General features: G+C 30.9%; 3 protein-coding genes across 3 annotated transcripts; 1 reads left to right on the top strand and 2 right to left on the bottom strand.

The window, feature by feature from the left end:
• Positions 1 to 9,578: 9,578 nt before the first annotated feature.
• Positions 9,579 to 10,810, bottom strand: LOC143078395 (uncharacterized). Its single transcript, XM_076253270.1, has 3 exons — positions 10,703 to 10,810; positions 10,179 to 10,189; positions 9,579 to 9,756 (listed from the first exon to the last, which is right to left on the bottom strand). Exons 1-3 carry the CDS (start codon positions 10,767 to 10,769, stop codon positions 9,601 to 9,603), a joined length of 234 nt encoding a protein of 77 aa, XP_076109385.1. The 5' UTR covers positions 10,770 to 10,810; the 3' UTR covers positions 9,579 to 9,600.
• A 1,073-nt stretch (positions 10,811 to 11,883) lies between these two features.
• Positions 11,884 to 14,159, bottom strand: LOC143078394 (uncharacterized). Its single transcript, XM_076253269.1, has 3 exons — positions 14,093 to 14,159; positions 13,178 to 13,188; positions 11,884 to 12,084 (listed from the first exon to the last, which is right to left on the bottom strand). The coding sequence occupies exons 1-3, from the start codon at positions 14,157 to 14,159 to the stop codon at positions 11,929 to 11,931; spliced, it is 234 nt and encodes a 77-aa protein (XP_076109384.1). The 3' UTR covers positions 11,884 to 11,928.
• A 5,065-nt stretch (positions 14,160 to 19,224) lies between these two features.
• Positions 19,225 to 24,194, top strand: LOC143078393 (uncharacterized). The gene is made up of 3 exons (XM_076253268.1): positions 19,225 to 19,291; positions 19,914 to 19,924; positions 24,036 to 24,194. The coding sequence occupies exons 1-3, from the start codon at positions 19,225 to 19,227 to the stop codon at positions 24,192 to 24,194; spliced, it is 237 nt and encodes a 78-aa protein (XP_076109383.1).
• The last annotated feature ends 2,669 nt before the right edge of the window (positions 24,195 to 26,863 follow it).

Below are 26,863 nucleotides of genomic sequence, written 5' to 3'. Positions count from 1 at the left end.
AATAGCCAAAGTTGTTTTAAATCATCGGGAAGTTTGTTCATACACTAGTATATTTATTTGATTGGCAATATTATAAATTTTATGAATGTTTATATATTTTGTCATCATAATTGATTTGTATCGTTTTTCAATATTTCAGTATTATGGTCAAAACTATGGTCCTTCAAGACGTTGTGGAGGTGGCAACTAGAACAGATACAATATATATTCCGGACGTTATGGCGGATATGGCGGTAATAAAGGCTGAAACAGAGGCTGGAGACGAGGTTCATGGGAACGACAAAAATACAATTATTGAAACAATGATATCTTTATAAATGTTAGTACAGCAACATATAACTTGTATGTATGGACACGAATGATAGATAATAAAGTTTAATAAGTCTTTTCTCTTCATTTCTTGTTTATGCTCTCGTTAGTCTTTGTCGTTATGGTTGATTGAGTAGAAGACAGCATTGATAAAAAAACCAAATAAAAACATCCATACTCTTTTCAACGAAAAACAAAAGTCACAAACATAAAGATGTTATGAATCGTATGTGAATATTTCTAAAAATAAGTCTTATGGTTCGATTTCCACTGTAGTGAATGTTAATTAAAAGAAAAATCTGCGTCATGAAAAATCTATTACTTAATATCATCAAATAAAATACCACTGAAGTTTATTTAGGTCTATACCGACACCCAAATGATAAACTTAACTTTGTTAACGGGTGCCGCATGTGGAACAGGACCTGCTTACCCTTCCAGAACACCTGAGATGTCAAATATTTCCCAAGGGACATCGAAACTGAGAAGTCAAAATCAAACCGAAAACGCCAGGGCTCACACAGTTAGAAAACAGAAAGAGATTTTAGATGCAACAGCTATGGAATCTTAAATCTTTGTGACAAAACAAAAGAAAGAGAATAGATGGTTTCATGATAAATAAATGAATAATATTGAACGTAATGTAATTTAATTTTGGATGTAACGCGTCTTCTGATTGGCTGGCGTCGTTTTGTTTATTTTGTCATGTGACAGTGACGTCATCAGACTTTTTTTCATAATTTACTCCAGTGAAAAATGGAATTAAGAATTAAATGACAAGAAATGACATTTATATTTTTTCTGCCTATTCGAAATAGCAGAAAAAATGTGGTGCACACTTTAAATAACACGTTACGCGGATTATTGAGTGTGCAGCACATTGTTTATGTTATTTTTTCATAGACAGAAAAAATATTACAGTCATGCCTTAAATAATTTACTATACATAAGTATATCTACGGATTGTACGATAAGCTATCAAAATATAATTATGATTCGATAATATATGGATAACGACAAAGGGCCGCTAATGCTATATTAGTGGAGCGGAGGAGAAAACATATTTGAACAAATAAAATTACATAAATACCTTATTGGGTTTAAATAGCTCATTTGAAAGCTGATGTCGTGTTCTTTTCGGAAATATGTGTCGTAAATATAAAAGCTGGTACTATCTTGCCGTTAATCAAGGTCAAAGGTCATCACTAAATAAAATATATCTTCATCTGGAGAAACAAACCATTGATTTTTTCCAAGTAAATAACTCTTTAAATAACTTATATTAGTAGTATAATGCATCAATATTCAGTAAGTATTAGGTATTTTTTTATATTTGCAAAGACGTCTGAAATATTTTAGAATATGATTTGTTAAAAGAGTAAACATTTGTATATGTATTGCAGTCATATTTCAAATTTAAAATTCAGGGGGAAAAATCATCGTAACATATTGCAGCTTTTGTTTAAAACTAAGTAAGTATGCCAACGTACACGGAGTATTATGTCTTCCAGTACTCCACGGCTTTGATTTTTTATCATTCTTTTCTTAAAAGTCATGTTACTTCCTTAGTCATGCTGCTGACATGGAAGCTATATAGTAAACCAAGTGTTGAGGTATAAATCACCTCTTTGTAAGTTCGGACGCAATGACGAGTTTGTTGATTGTTATGGAATATATGTTGCACAGATAACAGCGGATATGTTCCAAATATCCTACAATCGTTTCCCTCTTTTCCCGAATGGGACATACCGTATTAGACTCATTTTTTAGTGTGTACTTACAAGGACGAGCAACACGACTGATGTCACATGTGGAGCAGGATCAGCTTATCTTTCTAGAGCATTCTCAGTTTTTCGTGGGCTTGTGTTGCTCAGTCTTTGGTTATGTATGATGTTGTTACTTCATTTATGATTAGTTTGAATGTCGCTCTAATATCTTCCGCATCTCTTTGAGATAAAAGAGGGACGAAAGATACCAAAGGGACAGTCAAACTCATAAATCTAAAACAAACTGACAACGCCATGGCTAAAAATGAAAAAGACAAACAAACAACAGCACACATGACACAACATAGAAAACTAAAGAATAAACAACACGAAACCCACCAAAAAACTGGGGGTGATCTCAGGTGCTACGGAAGGGTAAGCAGATCCTGCTCCACATGCGGCACCCGTCGTGTTGCTTATGTGATAACAAATCCGGTAAATGGTCTAATTCGGTAGGTCACATTCATGAAAGGGAAGGGGATTGTAGTTACGACGTAAGGAACATATCCGATAAATTAAACAGAATTTGGTAAGTGGGTAATCCTTATTTGTTGAACCCTTGACCTTTTATAATATAATATCTATTTGATCTTTATGATCTGATTAAAGAATATCAATTTTGGCCCATATGATGATCTGATAGTGACGTCAAAATAAAACAAAAATCTGGACGCACGTTTTTGTTATTTCTTTCCCAAAGTTTATTAATTTCACACAATTTACTCTTTTCAACATATTTGGACAAGTTCCTATCACACCTTGCCTTCAATTTCTTAATCATACGATACGGGAATATTCTTATTATTTTTACCTTTATCTGCCTAAATATTGAAGTGCTGGCATAGAACATATTTTTAATCACAAAATGTGTATGTTTACTTTTTTTTGGAATTTTGTAATTGGTGGCTTCCTGCATGTTTTTTTAGCAAAGCATCAAGATTATCAAATGCTGTTACCATTTTTAATATAAGGAAATGCTTTTACCAAGTAAGGAATGTGACAGCTGTTTACTTATCACTTGACGTTTGAGCAGTTGATTTCGACATTTGATGAGACACTTTCCGGGAGTTCTGTTTTGAATAGATTAATATTTGTAATCAATCGTGTTATCTGATACTGTTTATACTGATCTTTTCTAAAAGCATCTTCAGTTTCAAATTTGTTTTTTTAATGCCACAAAATTGTTGAAAAATAAAGTAAAGGCTGTAATAAGCATATATACATCAATCACATTCGTTTGTCTTCATAATCTACAATGACCTCTGCTCAATATTGTAGACATAACATTTTTTCTTACCTATCATCTCTTTCCATTTATCTGGTATAATTGTTTTTATTAAAATGCAAATACGCAGAACATTGGCGAAATAAATAAATTAAATGGAGTTAAGTGACGATTTTGGTCATTTGACTTAATTGTAGAAATTATCTTGCTGATTTTGTTTCTTTTACTTAAAAATCTACTAGAACACAACCGCAAAATCGCGGGCATATACAGCTTGTGAACTGTTGTAGGATGATTTTTTGTAAAAGATATTATGTATGGAGAATTTCATAAAAGGTATTAAAGCCCTCTCCCTTTTTCCAAAGTCTGATATTTGTTTCCTTTCTGTTAAATTCAATTATTTTCGTGTTTCTGACCTCAGACCACAATTATTCTTCTCCTTTGCTACAATGCTTCTTTTGGTAAAAGTCAAATCAAATTAAAAATTTGCACCGTTTCAAACATGAAATATATGTAACTGCTTATATATAAACCATTATTAGTCTAATAAAATATGCTTCTAGGACAATCCATCAGTGCCTTTTCTTTTGAGAGCCTTATTAACTTACCAATGGTAGGATATGAATCATGTACAAATGACTAAGACCGACTTTGAGGGGTGGTCGGAGGGGTCCTGATCCCGAGATCCCGGGCTTAAAATCATAAAATCCCGAGATGCAGAATTTAAAGAAATTCATATCCCGAAATCCCGAAATCGAAAATATATTCCCGGATTCCGTAACGATCAATCCCCTAATTCCGAGCTTAAAAACACCCCATCCCGACGCCCCCCAAAAAAGGTCCTGCCTACCTCTAATCCCTACCTTAAATTCATTTTTGCCAAATCACTCTTTTCCCTTTCAACCATAAATTTTTATGCCCCATTTATGGGCATTATGTTTTCTAGTCTGTGCGTTTGTTCGTTCGTTCGTTCGGTCGTCCGTCCGTCTTCCCGTCTGTCCCGCTTCAGGTGTTTGGTCGAGGTAGTTTTAGATGAAGTTGAGCATGTTTTACTTATTAATATATATGCAAGTGGTATGAACCCTTAAATAGTAAACAGTTCAAAGAAAACAGTAGACAGAATCAAGGACTTTCGATACTAACATAGAAAGTCCCTCACAGAATACAGAGAGTCTATATATTAAAGTAGTATAATCGTAGTTTACATGTAGATAAACGCCGAAAATAATTCTCCTCTCTAAGGAGGTATAATAATTGTGGTTCTTGCGATCTAAACACCATGATATGAAACGCGAAAAATAAGTGTCCTCGCTAAGGAGGTATAATAGTTGTGATTCTTGCGATCTAAACACCATGATATGGAGAACGCTCTGAATGGCTTATTTATTTTTTATTTTTATTATCTATCATACGATTGGTTGTACTTGTGTCACATGTTTTGCTTAGTTTAATATATATGCAACTGGTATGAACCCTTAGATAGTAAACGTTAACATTTCAAAGAAAACAGTAGACAGAATACAGAGAGTCTCTATATATTGAAGTAGTATAATCGTAGTTTACATGTAGATAAACGCGAAAGATAATTGTCCTCTATAATAACTAAACACCATGATATTGAAAACGCTCTGATTGGCTTATTTATTTTTCTTTTTTGTTATCTCTCATACGATTGGTTGTATTTGTGCAGTTTTCAAACCGGAAGTCTTATCTATGACTAAAATTTAGTCTGATGACGGAATCATATCCGGACTTCTTTTTTTGTCGTTTTTCTCCCAAAATAACTCAATCTGAATAATCATAAGAATGGATGACAAATGCGACTATGCATGTTACCTATGGACACAGAGGCATGATGATTGATTTATTGTGGAAGGAAGAGAAGCGACACACAAAATGAGGTCTTCTTGTTTAATAGTATAGGTTCATGAGTAATTGTTTCGATATTAATAGAAAAAGAAAAACACAAAAATGGTACAAATCTTTATTTAAGGACAGCAACTCAAATAAGAAGTAGTTTAACCCGATTGAGGGTGACAATGTTGAATATCTACATCGTCCGTCGACCATAACTATATTTAATTCTGATTTATAAAAAAAATGAATTAAACCTGTATGGACAGTTAATGTGTTTAACTGTAAACGTTGATATATATTTGATATATATTTTACAAATGTAAAACCAGGAGAATGGGTTTGCAAGGTTAAATGTATTTCATAAAATGTTTATTCAAGTTGATCACATATTCAGCAATGCATTATTTGCAGTGAAATGAAACCATTTCATTATGTGTTTTGAACAATTTCGTCAGAGAATAATCAAGTATGGAACTACATGATTTAAAAATAAATAACATTATAATAATGATGTTAATATTATGTTATTATAATTATACTATTACATATGTTTAAGTATCATCTCCCAGTTTTTAAGTACCATCTGTGCATATTGTATTATAAATGTTGTTTCCTACCCTAAAGTGTTTTTTGTGGGTGTTCGTTTTTCACTTGCTCGTGATCAACTTCGTATTTGATTTGTCCTTCCGAAAGTACTTATTTGAGCATCACTGATGATTCTTAGGAAAACTCAACGAAAATATTGCGTACAAAATTTTAAATCAGATAAGTTTTTATGTTACTCCTTGTCTCATATAGAAAAATTTGAAATATCTTTGTTTAATTTTCTGTTAAGGGATCTTCAAGCTGAACAATACATAACAACAAACAAAAAGGAATTTCCTTCAAATTTATTGGACTCACATAGAGAGAAATGCAAATGTTGATTAAACCGTTGTAATTCTAAATTTAAGTGTTTTTTATACTTATTGGTGTACATCAATTTGACACAAATGTATAAAATGAAATACATTAAAATTGCGGTTGAAAGTAAGTATCAAGGAGATGCAACCATTAAGCCTTCGAAAAACAAAGTATAACAAAAAATACTCCAACAAACTATCGATTACATAAAAATCAAAATAAATAGAAAGACAATGGTAAATAAACCTCCGAATAACACCTGTTCCAGGAATGCAGATGTTAAAAAAAAAAAAAAAAAAAAAAACAAAGACGAAATGCATTAATACAGTCACGTCAAAAGTCAGACGACCAATAGAAACATAGAACCATGAACTAACTATAGTCTGGCTCAGGGGGTCCTGTCTGCCTTAAAAACGTTATATTTCTTTTACTGCTATGATTTTAATCATTTGACCAAGAAATTACATTCGATAACTGTCCATCAATTCCATTTAACATTATCTATTAACTAACCGCTCCATTGATCATCATGTACCGCCCACATTCCGATCCTTACGGAGGTTTAACATTGTTATGCCGTCCATTTTCCGTCTCCTGGAAACAACAGGGAGTCGTTATTGTGATTTTCACTTCGACAGGTTTCCGCTATTTCCGTAATATTCCGTCAACCAATCAGCGAAACCGTTTCCTTCCATCTTCTTCGCGCGGTTTATGTAGCAGACACGCCCATCAATAAATCAGAAACAGTAACCGAGATTGAATATGCATGTTCACAAAAAGTTGTCATTCTCTCTCTTGCTTTCTCCTTGATTTTTGTGCAGACAAAAAAAATCGTGAAATTAATGTTAGTAGTCAGATATTAACTAACTCTTATGTAACTTTTAGCATTTATATCTAAATGCATGTGGGGTATATTTTAATAGTTTTCTTATCACTTTTGCAGATGACCTTAATGATGCTTACTTCTTAATTATATTTTTAAATTATATATTGTAGAATTCCTTCGGTTTATACACACTTTTAAAACTCTTACAGTCCCAAATAATTATTAAAACCCTATTTTTTCGAAGTAAAGTGCATAATTTCCGCATACATGGAATACACATTCAAGACCTTATATGCCTTTAGTGATGTCTTTGACTTTGTAAACATTAAGTTTACATAGTTGACATTATAAACACATTGTTATTCTATTTTCAAACTGTTAAAGTATATGACGTCATTGAAAAAAGTGTTATTTGTGACATTTATGTGTAAGACGTCGAAATGAAGTAGCTTGCAGGTACTTGAAAATACCCCCAAAAATGGAACATCGTATCAAAATCATTACATACGCAACTGAGCAATATGCCGTGAATGAATAAATTGGCGCATAATAATTCATTTATTCATAATTTTATGATTATTCTATCATTTTTGTGTTGTATTATAAAACGAGTTATCTCCAGTTATTAAGAAATTGACACTGTAAAACAGACAAAGTTGGGATGTAAAAAATATATAAGAATATGTGCGATGATTGCCAATGAGATAACTCTCCATCATAGTCATAATTAGTATAAGTCAACCATTATGGATCAAAGTACAGACCTAAACACGAAGCATTGGCGTTTCCAAAAATTGACTAGACAGTGTTAAACCATCAAAACGGGAAAACCAACCGTCTATCTTTATGAAAAATGAATGTTTCGAATTAATTTACAATTTACTTAAAAACGAGCTCATTTACCCTACTTTTTTAATATGACAATTTGCTTGAAGCTTATTTGTCCCAACTTTTAATGAAGAAAACCACCGACGTTTTTTTATAAACCAGATAAACATGCAGCAAATATGTTGGTTTTTTAAAATCAATTTCCTTAAATCAAAATGTACGTGTAAGGGTTCCGCTGATCCAGTGTCCTGCCAACTTTATAAATTTTATTAATTTGTTAAGAACCTTAACGACAGACTGTATGTTATGTTGACTGAAAGAAAAACTAGGTCCATTTATAAGTAACATACAGAAAAACAGGAAATATATTTTTACAAAATTTCCTTTTACTAGATACTATTTTTTATCATAAACAATTAGATTCTGACCATGTTTGGTAGAAATCCAGGATTGTTTCAGAAAGTTATTAAGATTTTAATGTTGCCAAATTCTATCTGCGATTCTGGTAGTACTGAAATATTATTTAAATCAACAGAATATGAACGAAAACTCTGCAATAATTGTTGCAGCAATGAAATGTCTTGATTTGTTAGTTTTTTAATTGAATTAACTGGATCGGTTTTCCAGGAAAAAAAAAATTGTTTTGCATTGATGACCTGTGACCTTGATTTACGGCAAGATTATACCCTCTTTTATATTTACGACAAATATTTTCATTGCTGTTTGACGTTTCGGCTCCGAGGGTTAATATGATTTTATATGATTTAAAAGACTGTTCATTTGAAGCTCTTCGATGTTATCAATTATATGTTTTTATAATTTTTTCTTTTTAATTTATAAATTTCATATTGCAAAATATCACGTATAAGTACACGACATCAGCTTTCAAATCAGCTTTTTAAATCCCATTAGGTATTAAGGTTATTTAAATTTCTAAATCTGTCCTCTCCTCTGCTCTTATAATATATCTTCACCTGACCTTTGTCGTAATCCATATATTATCGGATCATAATCATATTTTGGTAGTAAATTATTCTACGTTCAATTTTATTCATTTATTGATCATCAAACTGTCTCTTCTATTTCTTTCGTTTTGTCCTTTAGATTGAAGATTTCATATTTGTTGCATCTAAAATGTCTCTCTTTCTGTTTTCTAACTGTGGTAACCATAGCGTTTTTGGTTTTTTTTCGACTTCTGTGTTTGAATGTCCCTTTGGTAAAATTTGATATCCCAGGTGCTCCGGAAGGGTAAGCAGATTCTGCTCCAAATGTGGCACCCGTTAACAAAGTTAAATAATCTAATTTGATGTCGGTTGTGACCTAAATAAACTTCCTTGGTATTTTATCTGATGGTTCTTTAAACCAACTTATTTTTGTGTTCTATTTATTTTAGATGCTTTTGCGAGTAGGAAAAATAATGCAAATAATCGTCGCGAATATGTTAAACTTGATCACTACTTTTTTTTAACTTCATCAAGTAATTCAGTCAATCACGAAATGAAATAGCCGCGAAGTGGTCTAGAAAGGGTAAAACGCGAAATCAAGTATCCGCGAAAATAAGTTACAGTAATTAATTTTTCATAACGCATATTTTTCTTTTGATAAAACATTACTACAGTGATTAAGGAAATCGAACCCTAAATTTTTTAACTTTTCACATACGATTTATATAATCTTTATGTTTGTGACTGTTGTTTTTTTTGAAAAAAAGTATGGATGTTATTATTGTTTTTTTTTTTGTTATCAATGCTGTCTTCTACTCAATCAACCATAACGACAAAGATTGATGACAGCATAAACAAGGAATAAAGAGAAAATTCTTTATTATCTATCATTCGTTTCCATACAGATAGGTAATATGTTGCTGTACTAACACTTTCATTGTTTTAATAATTATATTTTCGTCGCCCCCAGGAACCTCGTCTCCAACCTCTGTTCCAGCCTTTATATCCGCCATAACCGCCATAACGTCTGCCATTGTATCTGTTATAGTTGCCATAACCTCCCCAACGTCTTGAAGGACCATAGTTTGGACCATAATACTGAAATATTGAAACGATACAACTCAGAATCAATTCTGATGACAAAAAATATAAAAATTCAAAAAGTTCGTAATATTAACAATCAAATGATAATACTTGTGTATGAACAAACTTGCATATGATTTAAAGGACTGTTGATTTGAAGCTCGTTATATTACAGTCCCTCGAAATATATTTATATTTTAAAACAGTTTAAAACATTTAGACATGTTGTATCGGAACGATGGAACAAAGATACACCTGATACAATGCATATTATTTATACTTGTATTTGCTAACAATTTATATAAACAAGGGTTCTCATATATCTCTTATAATGTTCATTTAACCCAATATTGTATATTATTTAAATTATATCTCTTCAATACATTACATAGTTTAGTCTTGTTATGTCACTTTAAAAACTAAATAAACAAACTTACATCACTCGCATCTGAAAAACAAATCAACTATGAATGAGTTTTTTTGTTACTCAATGAGGAATGTTCGTAAATCTAATATACAAGTTCATTATTTACCAGGTTTAATAACATATCAAATATAAACACTTTAATGAAAAAACAAAACTGAGGTATTTTGACATTATTTAACAAACGGTCAATAATGCAGCATTTACCTAGTTTGCATTTAAATGGATATGATTTAACGATAAAGATTACTATTTTGTGATTGATATAATAAAAAGTAAAGAAAGGTTGCATGTTTGATTTTTTTCTATGGTATGGTGTATCATTTAAATGGCTTAGTTTAATTAATACAATAATAAAATTAAATTTGATGTTTTGAAATGGTTTACTCTTTCACTTATATTTTGAATAGATACTTTTATAGAAACTGATCTCGGAAACTTTTGCAATAATTGAAATTTAAACAAAAAAAATACGGCAAAAGAATATCTATCAACAAATTGTAATATACAACATTTTCAAGACAAAATTTTACCTACCACTTTGCACAGCAAATGATCCAATCAGGACTAAAGCCACCAACACTGCGACACTCATATTATTCATAATTGTTTTCTATTCAAACTATTTGGAGAAAGGAGCTGATTACTGAGAATTATCCTTTATTCTTATTGACAGTTGTTTGCGCTTTATATATACTTTGTTTAATCAACTCACTGCAGATCTGTTAATCAAGAGGAAGAAATAATCACACACATGTTCCTGTTATAATGAGATCAAAGTTAAAACACAAATGTCAGTGCATAACATATTATGTATACATTGTCAAATTATTTGCAAGAATGGAAATTGAAAAGAGGAAATCCAAGAAATGTAGGTTATTTCATCATTATTACTCTTTGAAAGAATTATATAGATGTTGAAATAAATAACATTAACCATAGTTTTGCTAGAATCTGCTTTTAACATATTTATCTTATAAAAATGTTCGAAAAACCTTTGCAAATTATCAAAATTGTTTTTTTTTCAGTTGTCATGTTTGTGTCTTTTCGAGTTTGGTTTCGCATGGCAGGTATTCATAAGGAAAAGGAAACACTTTCATTGTCAAAGCTTTCTTTAGAGTGTATGTGATTCCCTATTTTGAAGGGTTTACATTAACTTTTATCTTCTTTCTAATGATCTGATGAAATTCGATAAATAAATTGGTATTTTAGAATCTATGCAAGAAGTCATTTTCTAACAACACCATGTTAAACGATTAGTATTTGTTTCGTTCTTAAATATCTGTATGAAATATGAAAATATATAAAGATGTGGTATGAATGCCATTGAGAAAACTAACCACCAGAACTCAAATCAAAATCGTTCGTAGCATAGCATAGAAATTGAAAACTGAAATTTACTAGCAAGACATAGAGTAAGGAAAAATTCAAGCTAGATTGAACCATAAATGACATTTCTTCAGTCAATACCAACACCCACACATTTTTCTGCAATTCCAATGGCCAAAATAATGGCCCTTATAATACCTCGTTTTTAGATATCAAAGTTATTAAACAAAATGAAGCTCTTTCTAGATTATATATCTAAACTGCCAGATAATATAGTTTTGTTTCAATACAATTTAAAAACATTTCTTTATTTTCCGTCAGCAAATCAATAAACTATAACTATAATGATGGAAGACTATATACAAATAAAAATCAAATCGAAAATCAGTAAAACTTTAATTATCTGTCATTCATATCAACATTGACAGTTTTAGTTAATAGTTATAGACGTAGCCTTTGTTTCCGTATGGTCCTCCCCAGGGACCGTTATTCCAGCCTTTATTCCATCCATAATTTCCGTGATAGCCTGTGTATCCGTTATAACCATGGTAACCATTGTTGTATGGTAAACCATATCCTGGATAATAACCCTAAAATATGAAGACAAACAGATTTAAGATTGAATAAATGATGATGTTGAAATATAAAGCAATTAAAAACTGCGTAATATCAATTTAAACAATGACACTATATCAATATTATTAAGTAGCTGATGACTCTTGCCTTCTTGTTTATTTTGTTTCATCCATTCCTATTATATATACATGGATCAATATTTGTATCTTATAGATTGGTGACAATTCAACAACTGCAGGTAGTTAACATTATAATAATCACAAAACATTTAATTCTCTAATCCATTTCAACAGGTTGATTTACCTTTGGTTAACACGTGTGCCACTCTATAAATAAATGACTGTTTAGAAACAGTGAATTAAGGAATGGGGATTTTTTCAAATAAATCAATAAATATTTGAATATATTTTGCAGTTATATCTAAAATTCAAAATTGAGGAAACACCCCCAAAAAAAAAGAAATGATCTACACATTTTGCAATACTTGTGTTTTACTAAGTAAGTATTCCCTTTTGTTATACAAGAATAATGATATAAAATCGTGTTACATTTGAAAACGTGGTCAATTACTGTGTTTGTTCAATTCTTAAACCGGCAGATTAATAAAGATATAATACTCTGTAAAAGAGTGGCCAATGTTACCAAATGAACATTTAAATTCAACAGTCAAAATGATAATGCTCTGGTAAAAAAAGGGAAAACACCCCGACCAAACGATACGGCAATATACTCGAAAACCAAAACAAAAACAGGCTTTATTACTCTTTCAATATTGCACCAGGACGGCTTGTATTCGTTGAGACAAAACCTTATCAGTTGCATTTGATCAAATTTATGTTCTGAAACTAAATCGTCAAAAATGTTTGACCCAGAACGATTACCATTGATAATATTACAAATAAAATTGTCTTGGATTTTTATTGTTAAGTTTATATAAAACCCGTTATCAAAATCTACGCAAATTATATGACTTAACTAAATTGTTAAATTGAAATTCATTGTGTGTGACTGTTTTTATTCATTTGTTCTTTTTTCTGGTGTCGAGGTAAGCGTCGTACGTTATGATTTTCATGTCATATAACAGTTTTTAAAAAATTTAAAACTTACATAGCCTGCATCTGAAAAAAGGATTATAAAAATATAAATCGTTTTGGTAAAGTATGGAACAAATGTTTTTATAATCGCTGTTTGAAACTTGTTTCTTTGTAAAAAAAAAAAAAAAATACCAGAAAAATATATGGATAAATTAATTAGAGTGAAAATAAATCTTACATTATAATTTGTCATGTGTCAGTAAATGATAATAATATAAATATATAAAAAGAATTTTCAAAATATACGTAGAAAACAATCTATAGCAAATAATCAATAAATAGTTTTCAACAATTTTGAATTAATGACAAATAGAAGAACAAATAATTCTGAAAGCAAATCATTAAACTTTTCCTGTTTCGATTGTTGTTATGATTGCGCAATTTGATAGACATAAAGAATGAGTTTAACTGTTTCAAAAAGTAAAATCACAAAAATACTGAACTCAGAGGAAAATCAAATCAGAAGGTCCATAATCACATGGCAAAATCAAATGACAAAACACATAAAAAATAATAGGACAATAACTGTCATATTCCTGACTTGGTACAGGCATTTTCAAATGTAGAAATGGTGGATTTAACCTGGTTTTATAGCGCTAAACCTCTCACTTGTACGACAGTTTCGTTTTAAATTTCGTTATATTGTTAGACCGTGATATTGAATATGACGAAGCTTTTGCAAAGACGCTGGATTTTTGTTTACATATTTTGTGCTTATGAAAAGTTATCCGCCATTTTATAGATTTCAAAAGTTTGATAAAACAAATTAAAAACATTATGTTATAAATTTCTTACGTCTAACACACTTTTTTGCATTTACCTTTATCCGGAATGCTCAAAGGCAATTATTTGAAAGCCAATGAGGTTTAAGAAACGAAACAGTAGAATATCTATATAACCAAAAAGGACAAAAATAATCTTTACTTACCACTCTGCACGGCAAATAATCCAATTAGGACTAAAGCCACCACAACTGTGAAACTGAATGTCTTCATTGCTTCTTGATCTAACCGTTTGCAAGGATACGCTGATTGTTGAGAAATACTGTTATTCGGGTGAATATTCGTCTGCGCTTTATATATATTTTTCAATCAACTCACTGCAAATCAAGAGGAAGAAACAATCACACACATGTTCCTATTACAATAAGATTTAAAATGTAAATATATTACATAATCCGTATCCCTTGTCATGTTAGATGCAAGAATGAAAATAAAAATACAAAAAATACCAATCGTACAATAAGCTGTCATTTGTCGCTGAAATTCACATTCAATTCAAATTTTGATATTTTTATCCTTCCTGGTGGGAAGACCTTAAATTTTTCTCTGAGCAATTTGTTTTTAATCATTTTGGCATATTTTGTATTTTTATTTTCATTCTTGCATCTAACATGACAAGGGCGATCCGGATTATGTAATACATTTACATTTCAAATCTTATTGTAACAGGAACATATGTGTGGTTGTTTCTTCCTCTTGATTTGCAGTGGGTTCATTGCGAAATGTATATAAAGCGCAGACAGTATTCAGCCAGAATAGAAGTATTTCTGAACAACCAGCGTATCCTGGCTTTATCATATTCAAAATAACGGTCACCCAATAGAATCGGTTGAACTCAGTCTTTTAGTTCTATAAAATTGGGCAATCATACCAACGAAATATCAAAACAGGAAGAATGTTATTATTGCTTTCATAAATATTTGTTCTTCTATGTGTCATTAATTCGAAATTGTTGAAAAAGTTGTATATGTTATGGAGCACCTGAGATCACCCCTAGTTTTTGATGGGGTTCGTGTTGTTTATTCTTTAGTTTTCTATGTTGTGTCATGTGTACTATTGTTTGTCTGTTTGTCTTTTTCATTTTTAGCCTTGGCGTTGTCAGTTTATTTTAGATTTATGAGTTTGACTGTCCCTTTGGTATCTTTCGCCCCTCTTTTATAGCTCTGCTATTGTTTTCCGCTTTCTTTTTCAAAATTCTTTTTTTATATACTTATCTTATTGTTATTTACTGACACATGAAAAATCGAATGTTAGATTTGTTTACACTTCAATTGATATATATTAATCTTTTTTTTTAATCAAATATAGATTTTAACAAAGAAGCAAGTTAAAGACAGTGATTACAAAAACAATTGTTCCATACTTAACAAAAATGACTTATATTTGATAATCCTTTTTTTTTAGATGCAGGATATGTAAGTTGAGAAATACCAAAATAAAATTGAGAAAGGAAATGGGGAATGTGTCAAAGCGACAACAACCCGACCATAGAGCAGACAACAGCCGAAGGTCACTAATTGGTCTTCAATGTAGCGAGAAACTCCCGCACCCGGAGGCGTTCATTAGCTGGCCCTTTAAAAATATGTATACTAGTACAATGATAATGGACGTCATACTTAACTCCGAATTATACACAAGAAACTAAAATTAAAAATCATACTAGACTAACAAAGGCCAGAAGCTCCTGAATTGGCACAGGCGCAAAATTGCGGCGGGGTTAAATATGTTTATGAGATCTCAACCCTCCCCATATACCTCTAACCAATGTATAAAAGTAAACGCATAACAATACGCACATTAAAATTCAGTTCAAGAGAAGTCCGAGTCCGATGTCAGAAGAAATAACAAAAGAAAATAAATGCAATGAGATTAATGCATAAATACCAACAGACTACTAGCAGTTAACTTATATGCCCGGTCCAGACCTTAAAGTTTGTTATATGACATGAAAAGCATTATGTAAGACGCCCAGGTCGACACCAGAAAAATAGAACAAATGAATAAAAACAGTCACACGCAATGAATTTCAGTTCAACAATTTAGTTACGTAGTTTTTGATTTTATAATAAACTTAAATAAACTATAATAAACAATACAGAAGCAAGACAATTTTATTTGTAATATATTCAATGGTAATCTTTCTGGGTGAAACATTTGTGACGATTTAGTTTCAGAAAATATATTTGATAACATGTAAATGATAAGGTTTTGTCTCAGCCAATACAAGCCGTCATGGTGTGATATCGAAACAATCATCAAGTCGGTTTTTGTTGGGTTTCTGTTGTTCAGTCTTCAGTTTTCTCGTTTTGGTTTGTATATTGTCGTATGGTTCTTTTTTTTTTCTTTTTTGTTTTTTTATTTACGAGAGCATTATCTTTTTGACTGTTAAGCTTGAATGTCCATTTGGTAACATTCACAAGTCTTTTACAAGGGGTTACATCTTTATTACTCCCCTGGTTTCAGAGAATTGTACACAGTACAGCACATGGCCACGTTTTCAAATACAACATGATTTCATATCATTATTCTTGTATCAACAAGACATACTTACTTAGTAAAATACAAGTTTTTCAAAATGTGTTAATCATTTTTTTGTTGGTGTGTACTCAATTTTCAAAAATTGAAATATAACTGCAAGTTTAACTCACTGTTTCTAAACAGTCATTTATTTATAGACTAGAGTGTCACACGTGTTAAGCAAAGGTAAATCAATCTGGGAAAATGGATGGAAAAATAAATTGTTATGCTTTTATCTAATTTTACTATTTACTAAATTATTACCAAACTAAAAGATACAAATATAGATATAGTTTACAGGAATGGATGAAACAACATAGAAAAGAAGGCTTGAATCATCAGCTGCTTCAATGATATATAGTGTCATTGTTTTAATTTATATTACGCACTTTTAAATTGCTTTATATATCAAAATCATCATTGATTCAATCTTAAATCTTTTTTTTCATATCTCAGGATTATTTTCCAGGATATAATTTACCATACAACAATGGTTACCATGGTTATGACGGGTACACTGGATATCACGGAAATTATGACTGAAATAAAGACTGGAACAACGGTCCCTGGAGTGGACCATACTGAAACAAAGGCTACCTCTATAACTATCAGTTAAAAAACCCTATCAATGTTGATATATAAGATAGATAATTAAAGCTTACTGATTTTCGACTTGTTTTTCTTGATTTTTATTTGTATATAGTCATCCATCATTATCGTTATAGTTGATTAATTTGCTGACGGCAAATGCACAAATGTTTTATAAATTGTATAAAACATCCCAATGTTATCTGGAAATTTAGATTTTTAATCTTGAAAGAGCATCATTTTGTTTAACTCAATAATTCAAAACGAGGTATTATTAGAAAAGTAAAAGAATAACAATACGCACATTAAAATTCAGTTCAAGAGAAGTCCGAGTCTGATGTCAAAATATGTAACAAAAGAAAATAAATAAAATGACAATAATACATAAATAACAACAGACTACTAGCAGTTAACTGACAAGCCAGCTCCAGACCTCAATTAAACTGATTGAAAGATTATGTCTTCATCATATGAATATCAGGTACAATCCCTCCCGTTAGGGGTTTAGTATCATACTATCATAAAATATATGAGAAGAACATAACCCGTGTCATGCCAACAACTGTTTTTTTTAGAAATAAATGTGTTTAGTTCCGATGCAAAGACCCTATCAGTGAATCAATGTTAAAGCCAAAATATGCAATCTTTAATGACCTGACAACAGTATCGTAACTATATCCCCTTTTAATAAGTCTATTTAAAGGTTTTGTTAGTTTCTGAGGAGAATATTGACATTTTTGTGCTTTATAAAGAATATTTCCATAAAATTTTGGATGTGAAATACCTGAACGTATAAGATGTCTGCATGTTGAGTTATATTTACGAATTATTTCCTTATACCGGTGATAAAATTTTAGTAAATGTTTTGACCAGTTTGTGATATCGAAAACCCTGGTGTAATAATTTTTCAGTAATACATAAATTTCTCTCGTTAAAATCTAATACATTGTTACATACACGAGCGAATCGTACAAGTTGAGATATATAAACACCATAAGATGGTGATAAGGGAACGTCACCATCTAAAAATGGATAATTAACAATAGGAAATGAAAAATCATCTCTTTTATCATAAATTTTTGTATTAAGCTTCCCGTTTATGATATAGATATCAAGATCGAGGAAAGGGCAGTGGTCATTGTTATCATTAGCTTTATTTGAAGTAAGTTCTACAGGATAAATTTCTTTAGTATACATACTGAAGTCGTCATTATTTAGAGCCAATATATCATCCAAATATCTAAAAGTATTGTTAAATTTTTGTATCAAATGTTGTTTTGATGGGTCTTTGATAATTTTAGTCATAAATTGTAACTCATAACAATACAAAAACAGGTCCGCATTTTTGATTCAATCGAGGCTGAATTTTACCTACTCGATGTATTACTAGTAAATTTCAGTTTTTTTTTCAGATTACTATGCTACGAAAGATTATAATTTGAGCTCTGGTGATTAGTTGTCTCAATGGCATTCATAACACATCCTAAAATTTTCATATTTCATACACATATTTACCAACAAAAATGCCCTTCGCTAAAACATGGTGTAGGAAAATAGTTTATCTTGCAGAGATGCTAAAATATCCAGTAATTTATCGAATTTCAGCAGATCATTCGAAAGAAGATACTTATCAATGTAAAGACTTTAAACTGAGGGAATCACATGAACAAAAAATAAAGCGTCAACAATGACAGTGTATCCTGCAATACATTAACACCTATCATGCGAAATTAAATTTGAAAGGACACAAAACCTTTGAGCTGAGACAATACCCAATTTTGATAAATTGCTAGGGTTTTTCGAATATTTGTTTTGCATTTTTTTTTAATTAAAAGCTGACTCTAGCAGAACTCTGATTACAACATCTATATTATTCTTAAAGTAAATCATTATCATGAAATACCCTACATATTTTCAATTTCCTCTTTTTCAATTTCCATTCTTGCAAATAATTTAACGATGTATACATATTACGCTATGCACTGACATTTGTAATTTAACTTTGATCTCATTGTTTAAGGAACATGTGTGTGATTATTTCTTCCTCTTGATTAACAGATCTGCAGTGAATTGACTAAACAAAGTATATATAAAGTGCAAACAATTGTCAACTAGAATATAGGATAATTTTCAGTAATCAGCTCCATTCTGCAAACAGTTTCAATAGCAAACAATGAATAAAATCAGTGTTGCAGTGTTGGTGGCTTTAGTCCTAATTGGATCATTTGCTGTGCAAAGTGGTTAGTAAAACTTTGTCTTGGAAATATTGTTCATAACAATTTGTTGATATTTCTTTCTTTGTCGGATTTTTTGTTTAATCTTTCAATTATTGCATACGAATTTGGTAGCAGTCTCTATAAGATATATCTATTCAAAATATCTGCCAAAGAGTATAACATTTCAAAACATTTAATTTAGGTTATACCATGAAAATATATAGTTTGCTTGCGCAAATTAAACTTGCAACCTCTCTTTACTTCCTATTTTATAAATCAATAACTTGTAAACTTTATTTATCTTTGAATGATATCCATAAAAAAAAATTGAAAACAACACGTTTAATAATTCTATTCGTCCGAAGCGCTTTTCTGGATTTACCTTAATCAGGAATGCTCAACGTCAAACATTTGCATTATTGATCGTTTATTACATGATGTCAAAATACCTCTGTATATCAAAGCTTTGTTTTTCATTTAAGTATTTATGTTATGTTTATATTTGATATATTATAAAGCCTGGTAAATAATGAACTTATATATTAGATTTGCGAACACAACACTTATTGGGTAACAAACAATTTGAAAGACAATCAATATATTTCAAGACTATTTATATTTCATTCTTAGTTGATTTGTTTTTCAGATGCAAGTGATGTAAGTTGGTTAATACCTGTAGTTTTTAAAGTGACATAACAAGACAAAACTATGTAATGAATGGAAGAGATATGATTTAAATAATATACAATATTGGGTTAAATGAACAATATAAAAATAGACGAGATATATGAGAACCCTTGTTATTAATCAATAGAAAATACAAGTATTAATACTAGGCAATGTATCAGGTGTATCTTTCTTCCATTGATCCGATACAAAATGTCTAAATGTTTTAAAATATTTTAAAAAATAAATATTTTCGATGGACTGTGATAAAACGATCATCAAATCAACAGTCAGTAAGCCCGGTTTGATCCATGTCTCAATTATTTGCAAGCGAACAACAGGGAAAATATTGTATAAGAAATTTAATAAATTATGTCTACAGCATTCGAAAAAAAATATGCTAAATAACCTTGCTATATAATCACCTGCATGTCGGAATTTATGAGCGGTAGATAGCTAGATCTTAACATGCAGATTATTGTTGTGGGTGTTACAAAATTATTTTGTTTCGTTCCTGTAAGATTTATTCACTTCCTGTTCTTTCTTGATGATGATATTGTGTGCGGTAACTTGTAGTTTTTTAACCATGGTTTTTAAACGCACTTGATACCAAGAACAACAAATATACAAATTGCATTTTTTGTAGTATTTTAAGAAATGGTCGTGTATTATGCATAAATCGGTTAATTCTTTCAGACGACTAATTTTGAGTATAGAAACACATTGTCGATGACATTTAAAACTTAAACTCCCTTTGCTTTAAAACTACAAAAAAGTTTCAAAACTATGCCAATATAGACAGACATATAAGTTTTTGAATTTTACACAAAAAAAGTTGGTGATGATTGTGTCGTGGTATTCAGTCCCTTTCTAACACTTATTTTCATATATACTGCTCCCTGTTGTCGAATTTTGCACAATTAGACTAAGTTAAACAACATTGCTTATACAACTTCTAGGAAGTTCCTTATATGAGTGCAAAATTTGATATGTTCTGCATATCTCAAAACCGGTTCAATTTAATTTTTGTTTAACACAGGTATTCAGTAATTGAATTGATATGTACCTAGATACGGTACAAGTTCTTGTTCTTATCAATGACATAAAAGTTCTGAAAGATTCGAAATACGGATTATGTTTTCTTTATTGAGTAAATAAAGAAACTTTTCACATCATGCGTTTCCCTTTAAAACAAAAATATCATTTTGTTGAAGAAAGACATTAACCCTTTCCTTTTCAGGCATTTTAGGCCTTTACTTATCGAAAAGACATTATCAAAGTTAAAATGATTACTGCATTCGCATTAATGGTCATAAACATGCCATGTTGGGCTCAAATGAAAGATAATAGGTAAAATATTTCAAAAAATTATGTTTCAAGATAATTCCTCATGTTTTTTGTCACGTGGTATATTTCAAAAAATCACGAGACTGTTGGAGAAAAAGTGAAAAAATACGAAATCCTTGGTCAAAGAGTCATGCAGAGACATATTGTTGCACTGATAGAGTCGGGTTTTGGTGGAAACACAATGCCTCGAGTTTCTTTTCTTTTAGCAATTATGTGTTCAAATGATAAATTTTTGTTGCCAAATGCATGATTTTTACGCAAATCTAGGAGGAATCCACTCTTTAAAATGTAATTTTTTCATTGAAATATACGTGTTCCTTTATTCAAACAAAAGTGTTTTCAACTTTATCATACCGCAACACTTACGAAACCATGTTTTTTTACATCTATTTCAACTTTGCAAAAAAAAAAATAAAAAAATCAGAATATTCTAGTGGTTTTTGTCTCTTTTCCCCTAATGTCTTTAAGAAATGATTTTGGATTTTTAGCGCATTTCAAGTTTGTGATTGCACTGCTACACTAAAAATTACATTTTAAAGTAGTGTTTAAGTTATAACTATTAGTTTAATACTATTCTTCAAAAAATCACTGCACAGTTATTGAAAAAAGTCATAAATGCTCTTAAAAGAGCAGTTTTCTATTGTCTTCTTTTTGAGAATATTCCTCAAAATTCGAAGAAAAGTAAATGGTTTTTACAGAAAAATTACACATCAGTAAGGGGCGCTTTGACTATAAACTATTTATAGTAGAAGTGTGATGCACATTGAATCACATTGCTGGTTATCTGAGGATTAAATAGTTTAACCACATCTGTACGTCAGCAAATGTCTAAATCCCCCCCCAAAAAAAAAATCTTGAAATTGGCTTCACCGGTAAGCTGTACCGTTGTGAAAGGGAAAGGGTTAAGGAAAATAAACCGAAGTTCTAGGCAAGTTACAAAAACACTTTTTGTGACTTCAAAAAAGTAAATGTCTCCTTCAAGTTTAATCCAAACAAAGATAATTAAGTCAACTTATAAAACGATCTGGCATATTTTATTTATAAAAATAATTTTGATCATTTTACGGTGACTAAATCAACTCCAAAAATCTTGTTAGTTAGTAAAAATTTGTTTGTCATGTTGTATTTAGTTATTTGTCTATGGTTTAAGATATCACATTGGTAACTGTTCTACTAATGTAAAAGAAACGTTAGGAGATACCGGCATGACAAATGATCGTCCTTAAGGTGGCAGGCCACGTTAAACGACGTTACGCCAAGACAACACATCCGCAATATTCATCTCCGGAATCGATTTGATAATGCATCATATAAACAGCACCACAAACCCACAGGGGAAATAGAATATCTGTCATAACAATTCGTAACCGATTACATCAAGTTAGTCTAAGAGTTCTTCGTCCGTTAAGGGGACTTATCCTAACACAGCGCTACACGATGGTGTGACTTCAATGGACTCGGGTACGGATTCGATGAAATAGGCTAACTTGGAGATAGACAGGTTATTTAAACCGATGAATCTAAATTCAACTTAAATTTTAGCTACGACAGAGCAAGAGTCTATCAGAGGCATAATGAACTATCTTATGCGTGCGTACTTGAAACAGATCGGTTTGGTGGTGATAGATTTATGATACCATACCAGGAACGCATCATTCTAACAATTAGTGATGTTAACCTAACGGTATAGGGACGAACTTTTAGCTCAAGTTGTTCTCCCTTTTCTCCGAAGTCATCATTTTAACCAAAATTTTCAGCAGGACAACGCCTGTTTTCATGTGACACACATTTTCAAAATTTTTGAATCAGTTTCAGTATTAAACGGCGTATTTCATTTCGTTCCAACTACATGTCATAACAATATTTTTGTATTACAACTGGACGTTATAACAATGTTTATATCTAACAATTGCATATAAGTTTTCTATTCTGTTAATTGATGACATTCATTCAGGATTTTTGTCTTTACATTTTTTCGAGGTTTATACGTTTCGTTAATTTGAAAATACAACTTTCTATTAAATCGTCATGTTCACATACAAACACATTACTCCGAGTTCTGGTTTACTTCTAACGATCGTGATAGATGGAGCAAATAACAATTTAAAAGGTTTTGTTGAACCCTGGTTGGTTGGAATCCATGACCTCATGCATTCTTGATGCAACTGTACCAAGGGATCACCTAGTTGTTTCTTTTTTTGAATAGGGGCGCAAAACGGGGGTTTCTGCAAGGAGGAAAACGAATAAAAATTGCCATTTCACGATGTGCGAACATTAATCATTTTTTTTTTGCACTTTTATCTTTTTATCGATTTCATGAAACACGATAATAACGAACCTTTTTAACGGCTGCACGTAAAATAAAAATGGCAAAACACGTTGCACGAAAATAAACCTTTATCCCCTCTTTGAAGGAATAATTTCATACCGTCATATTGTTAAATGTTTCGTACTTCCTGCTTTTGTTGACAGCTAAAGCATGCTTAACATCAATCAAAAACAGGAAACTTATCTTACATCGGTTTTACATGTGTTTTCGGAATTATTTAATACTGTGGATGCCAAAAGCCAAAAAAATTCAAATTGTAAATACCGGGAAAAGGGCATAAACAGAATAGTCAAAGCTGTTTTAATCATCGACAAGTTTGTTCATATACTAGTATATTTATTTGATTGTCAATATTATAAATTTTATGAATTTTTATATATTTTGTCATCAGAATTGACTCTGAGTTGTATCGTTTCGATATTTCAGTATTATGGTCCAAACTATGGTCCTCCAAGACGCTACGGAGGTGGTAACTATAACAGATATAATAGATATGGCAGACGTTATGGCTATTATGGCGGTAATAAAGGCTGGAACAATGGCTGGAGACGAGGTTCATGGGGACGAAGAAAATATAATTATTGAAACAATAATATCTTTATAAGTGTTAGTACAGCAACATATTACCTATCTGTATGGAATCGAATGATCGATAATAAAGTTTAATTAGTCTTTTCTCTTTATACCTTCTTTATGCTCTCATCAATCTTTGTCGTTATGGTTGATTGAGTGGAAGACAACATTGATTAAAAACAAAAAAGTACATCCATACTCTTTTCAACAAAAACCAACAGTCACAAACATAAAGATGTTATAAATCGTATGTAAATATTTGTGAAAATAAGTCTTACGGTTTGATTTCCTTAATCACTGTAGTAATTTTTTATTTAAAGAAAGATCTGCGTCATGAAAATTTAATTACAAGTACCATCAGATAAAATACCACTGAAGTTTATTTCGGTCCACACCGACATCGAATTAGATAATTTAACTTAGTTAAATGGTGCCACATGTGGAGCAAGATTTGCTTACCCTTTCGAAGCACCTGATATATCAAATTTGACCAAAGGTAATCCAAACACAGAAGTCGAAATCAAACCGAAAACGCCATAGATAACACAGTTAGAAACCAGAGAGATAGTTTAGATGCAACAGCTATGGAATCTTAAATCTAAGGGACAAAGTGAAAGAAAGACAAGACACAGTGTTATGATAGATAAATGAATAATATTGAACGTAATATAATTAACTATACACAATTACATCTGTTTGTACGGATTGTACGATAAGCTAGCAAAATATAATTATGATTCGATAAAATATGGATAGCGACAAAGGTCCGGTGAAGCTATAATAGTGGAGCAGAGGGGAGGACAGATTTAGAAATTTAAATTACCTAAATACTTTATGGGGTTTAAAAGGCTCATTTAAAATCTGATGGCGTATACTTTTCGAAAATATGTAACGTAAATATAAAAGCTGGTACAATATTGCCGTAAATCAAGGTCAAAGTTTGTCACTAAATAATATATATTTTCATCTGGAGAAACAAACCATTGAAAATTTTCAAATAAATAACCCTTTAAATAACAAAAATTAATAGTATATTGTATCAATATTTCAGTTAGTGTAGATATTTTTGATATTTGTAAACGACGTCTGAAATACTTCAGAATATGATTTGTTAAAAGAGTATCCGTAATTCACTGTTGACAAATCAAACAAAATGTCATGTAAAATTTCGTTTACGTTTTCGGCGAATCCACATGTCACTGAGTTTTCATAAAGCGAATTTCAGCAGTCTCAGTAAATGATAACTTTTCAGATGTTGCCAGTTTAATGTTCATTCGACATTACTACAATTATTGCAAATGTGCTCTATAACAAATATAAAAAGTGAGACATGACTGTTACCATACATAATTAAACGTTGAAAAAATCAAACTAAAATTACTTCTTATTTCAAAAAAATTACTTTTTATGATAATTGATCTGAGTCATCATCTATGTCGGTTGGTACGGACTAGATATTGTAAAAACTACCTAGTACATTTTCACAAAAACCCAAATCAGTGCAAGAGAAACCTTGATCCTTGCAATCATATGGATTATGAAAATATTATTCTCCTTATACGAACAAATAAGATATTGTATCTGGTGTCATTCAAATAAATCTGGCTCCAGCCTGTCATTTTGAACAATTTTCCAACCAGAGGCACACGGTGAGCAAATATTAAGGTTGGCCAAATTTCCCGTCACTAAATATTGCAGTGCCGCATAGCACGTAGTACGTGTTGTTAAAAATACTGATTTCCAAGACGGAAGCTGTGGGATAGTTTTATCTATATCTTATGTCAACTGATGTCTCACCAAATTTGAAGTGTTGTGCGATTGTTTTTGAATAAAACAAAAGACTTTTTGTTACAAATAAGGGATCTGTCTATAGTTTCAACATCACTTTCAAACGTCATATCATACGCAGATTTATCAATGAATTTTGGTTTTCATGCTAAATATATTCAAACAAGCCGCATAATAAAAAGTAAAATCACAAAAATACTGAACTTAGAGGAAAATCAATTCGGAAATTCCATACTCACATGGCAAAATCAAATAACAAAACAAAAAACGAATGGACAAGAACTGTCATATTCCTGACTTGGTACAGGCATTTAGAAAAATGTAGAAAATGGTGGATTAAACCTGGTTTTATAGCGCTAATCCTCTCACTTTGATGACAGTCTCATCAAATTTCGTTATTTTACATTGGCGCGTTAGCTAAACAGACACAATAAATAAAATAGTTAAAATATGGGTACATCAGTCATCATCGTATAACAGTTTTTAAAGGAACAATTTAACAGAACACAAAAACATCTATCTACAAACACATTCATTGATTTGTGTGTCTGACGTCAGAAAATTTTATACGTCACATAAATTTGTCGTTCAATGTGCATACAAACAATTTTAAAATTTACATAGGCAATGGTAGCATATAGGGTTAAAAAATCAAAAGTATGTAAGAATAAATTTCAGAAATAGACCGAGAATGAAAATAGTCCAAAAGTTATATATAGAATTTATAAGAATCCACAAGTAGTTAATTTCACTACACGTTTGAATGATTATGACGTTTATGGTTCAACGTATATTGTAATTCATAATAATATCATATTGACATAAACTAGAACAATATCATACTGACGGGATCTTTTAAAGTACAGAGTCACGTAATAAGAACATAAAATGTC

Source organism: Mytilus galloprovincialis, chromosome 6 (genome assembly GCF_965363235.1).
Source record: "Mytilus galloprovincialis chromosome 6, xbMytGall1.hap1.1, whole genome shotgun sequence".
In the NCBI taxonomy this organism is placed as follows: Eukaryota; Metazoa; Mollusca; class Bivalvia; order Mytilida; family Mytilidae; genus Mytilus; species Mytilus galloprovincialis.
This window is presented reverse-complemented; position numbering and strand designations above follow the sequence as displayed.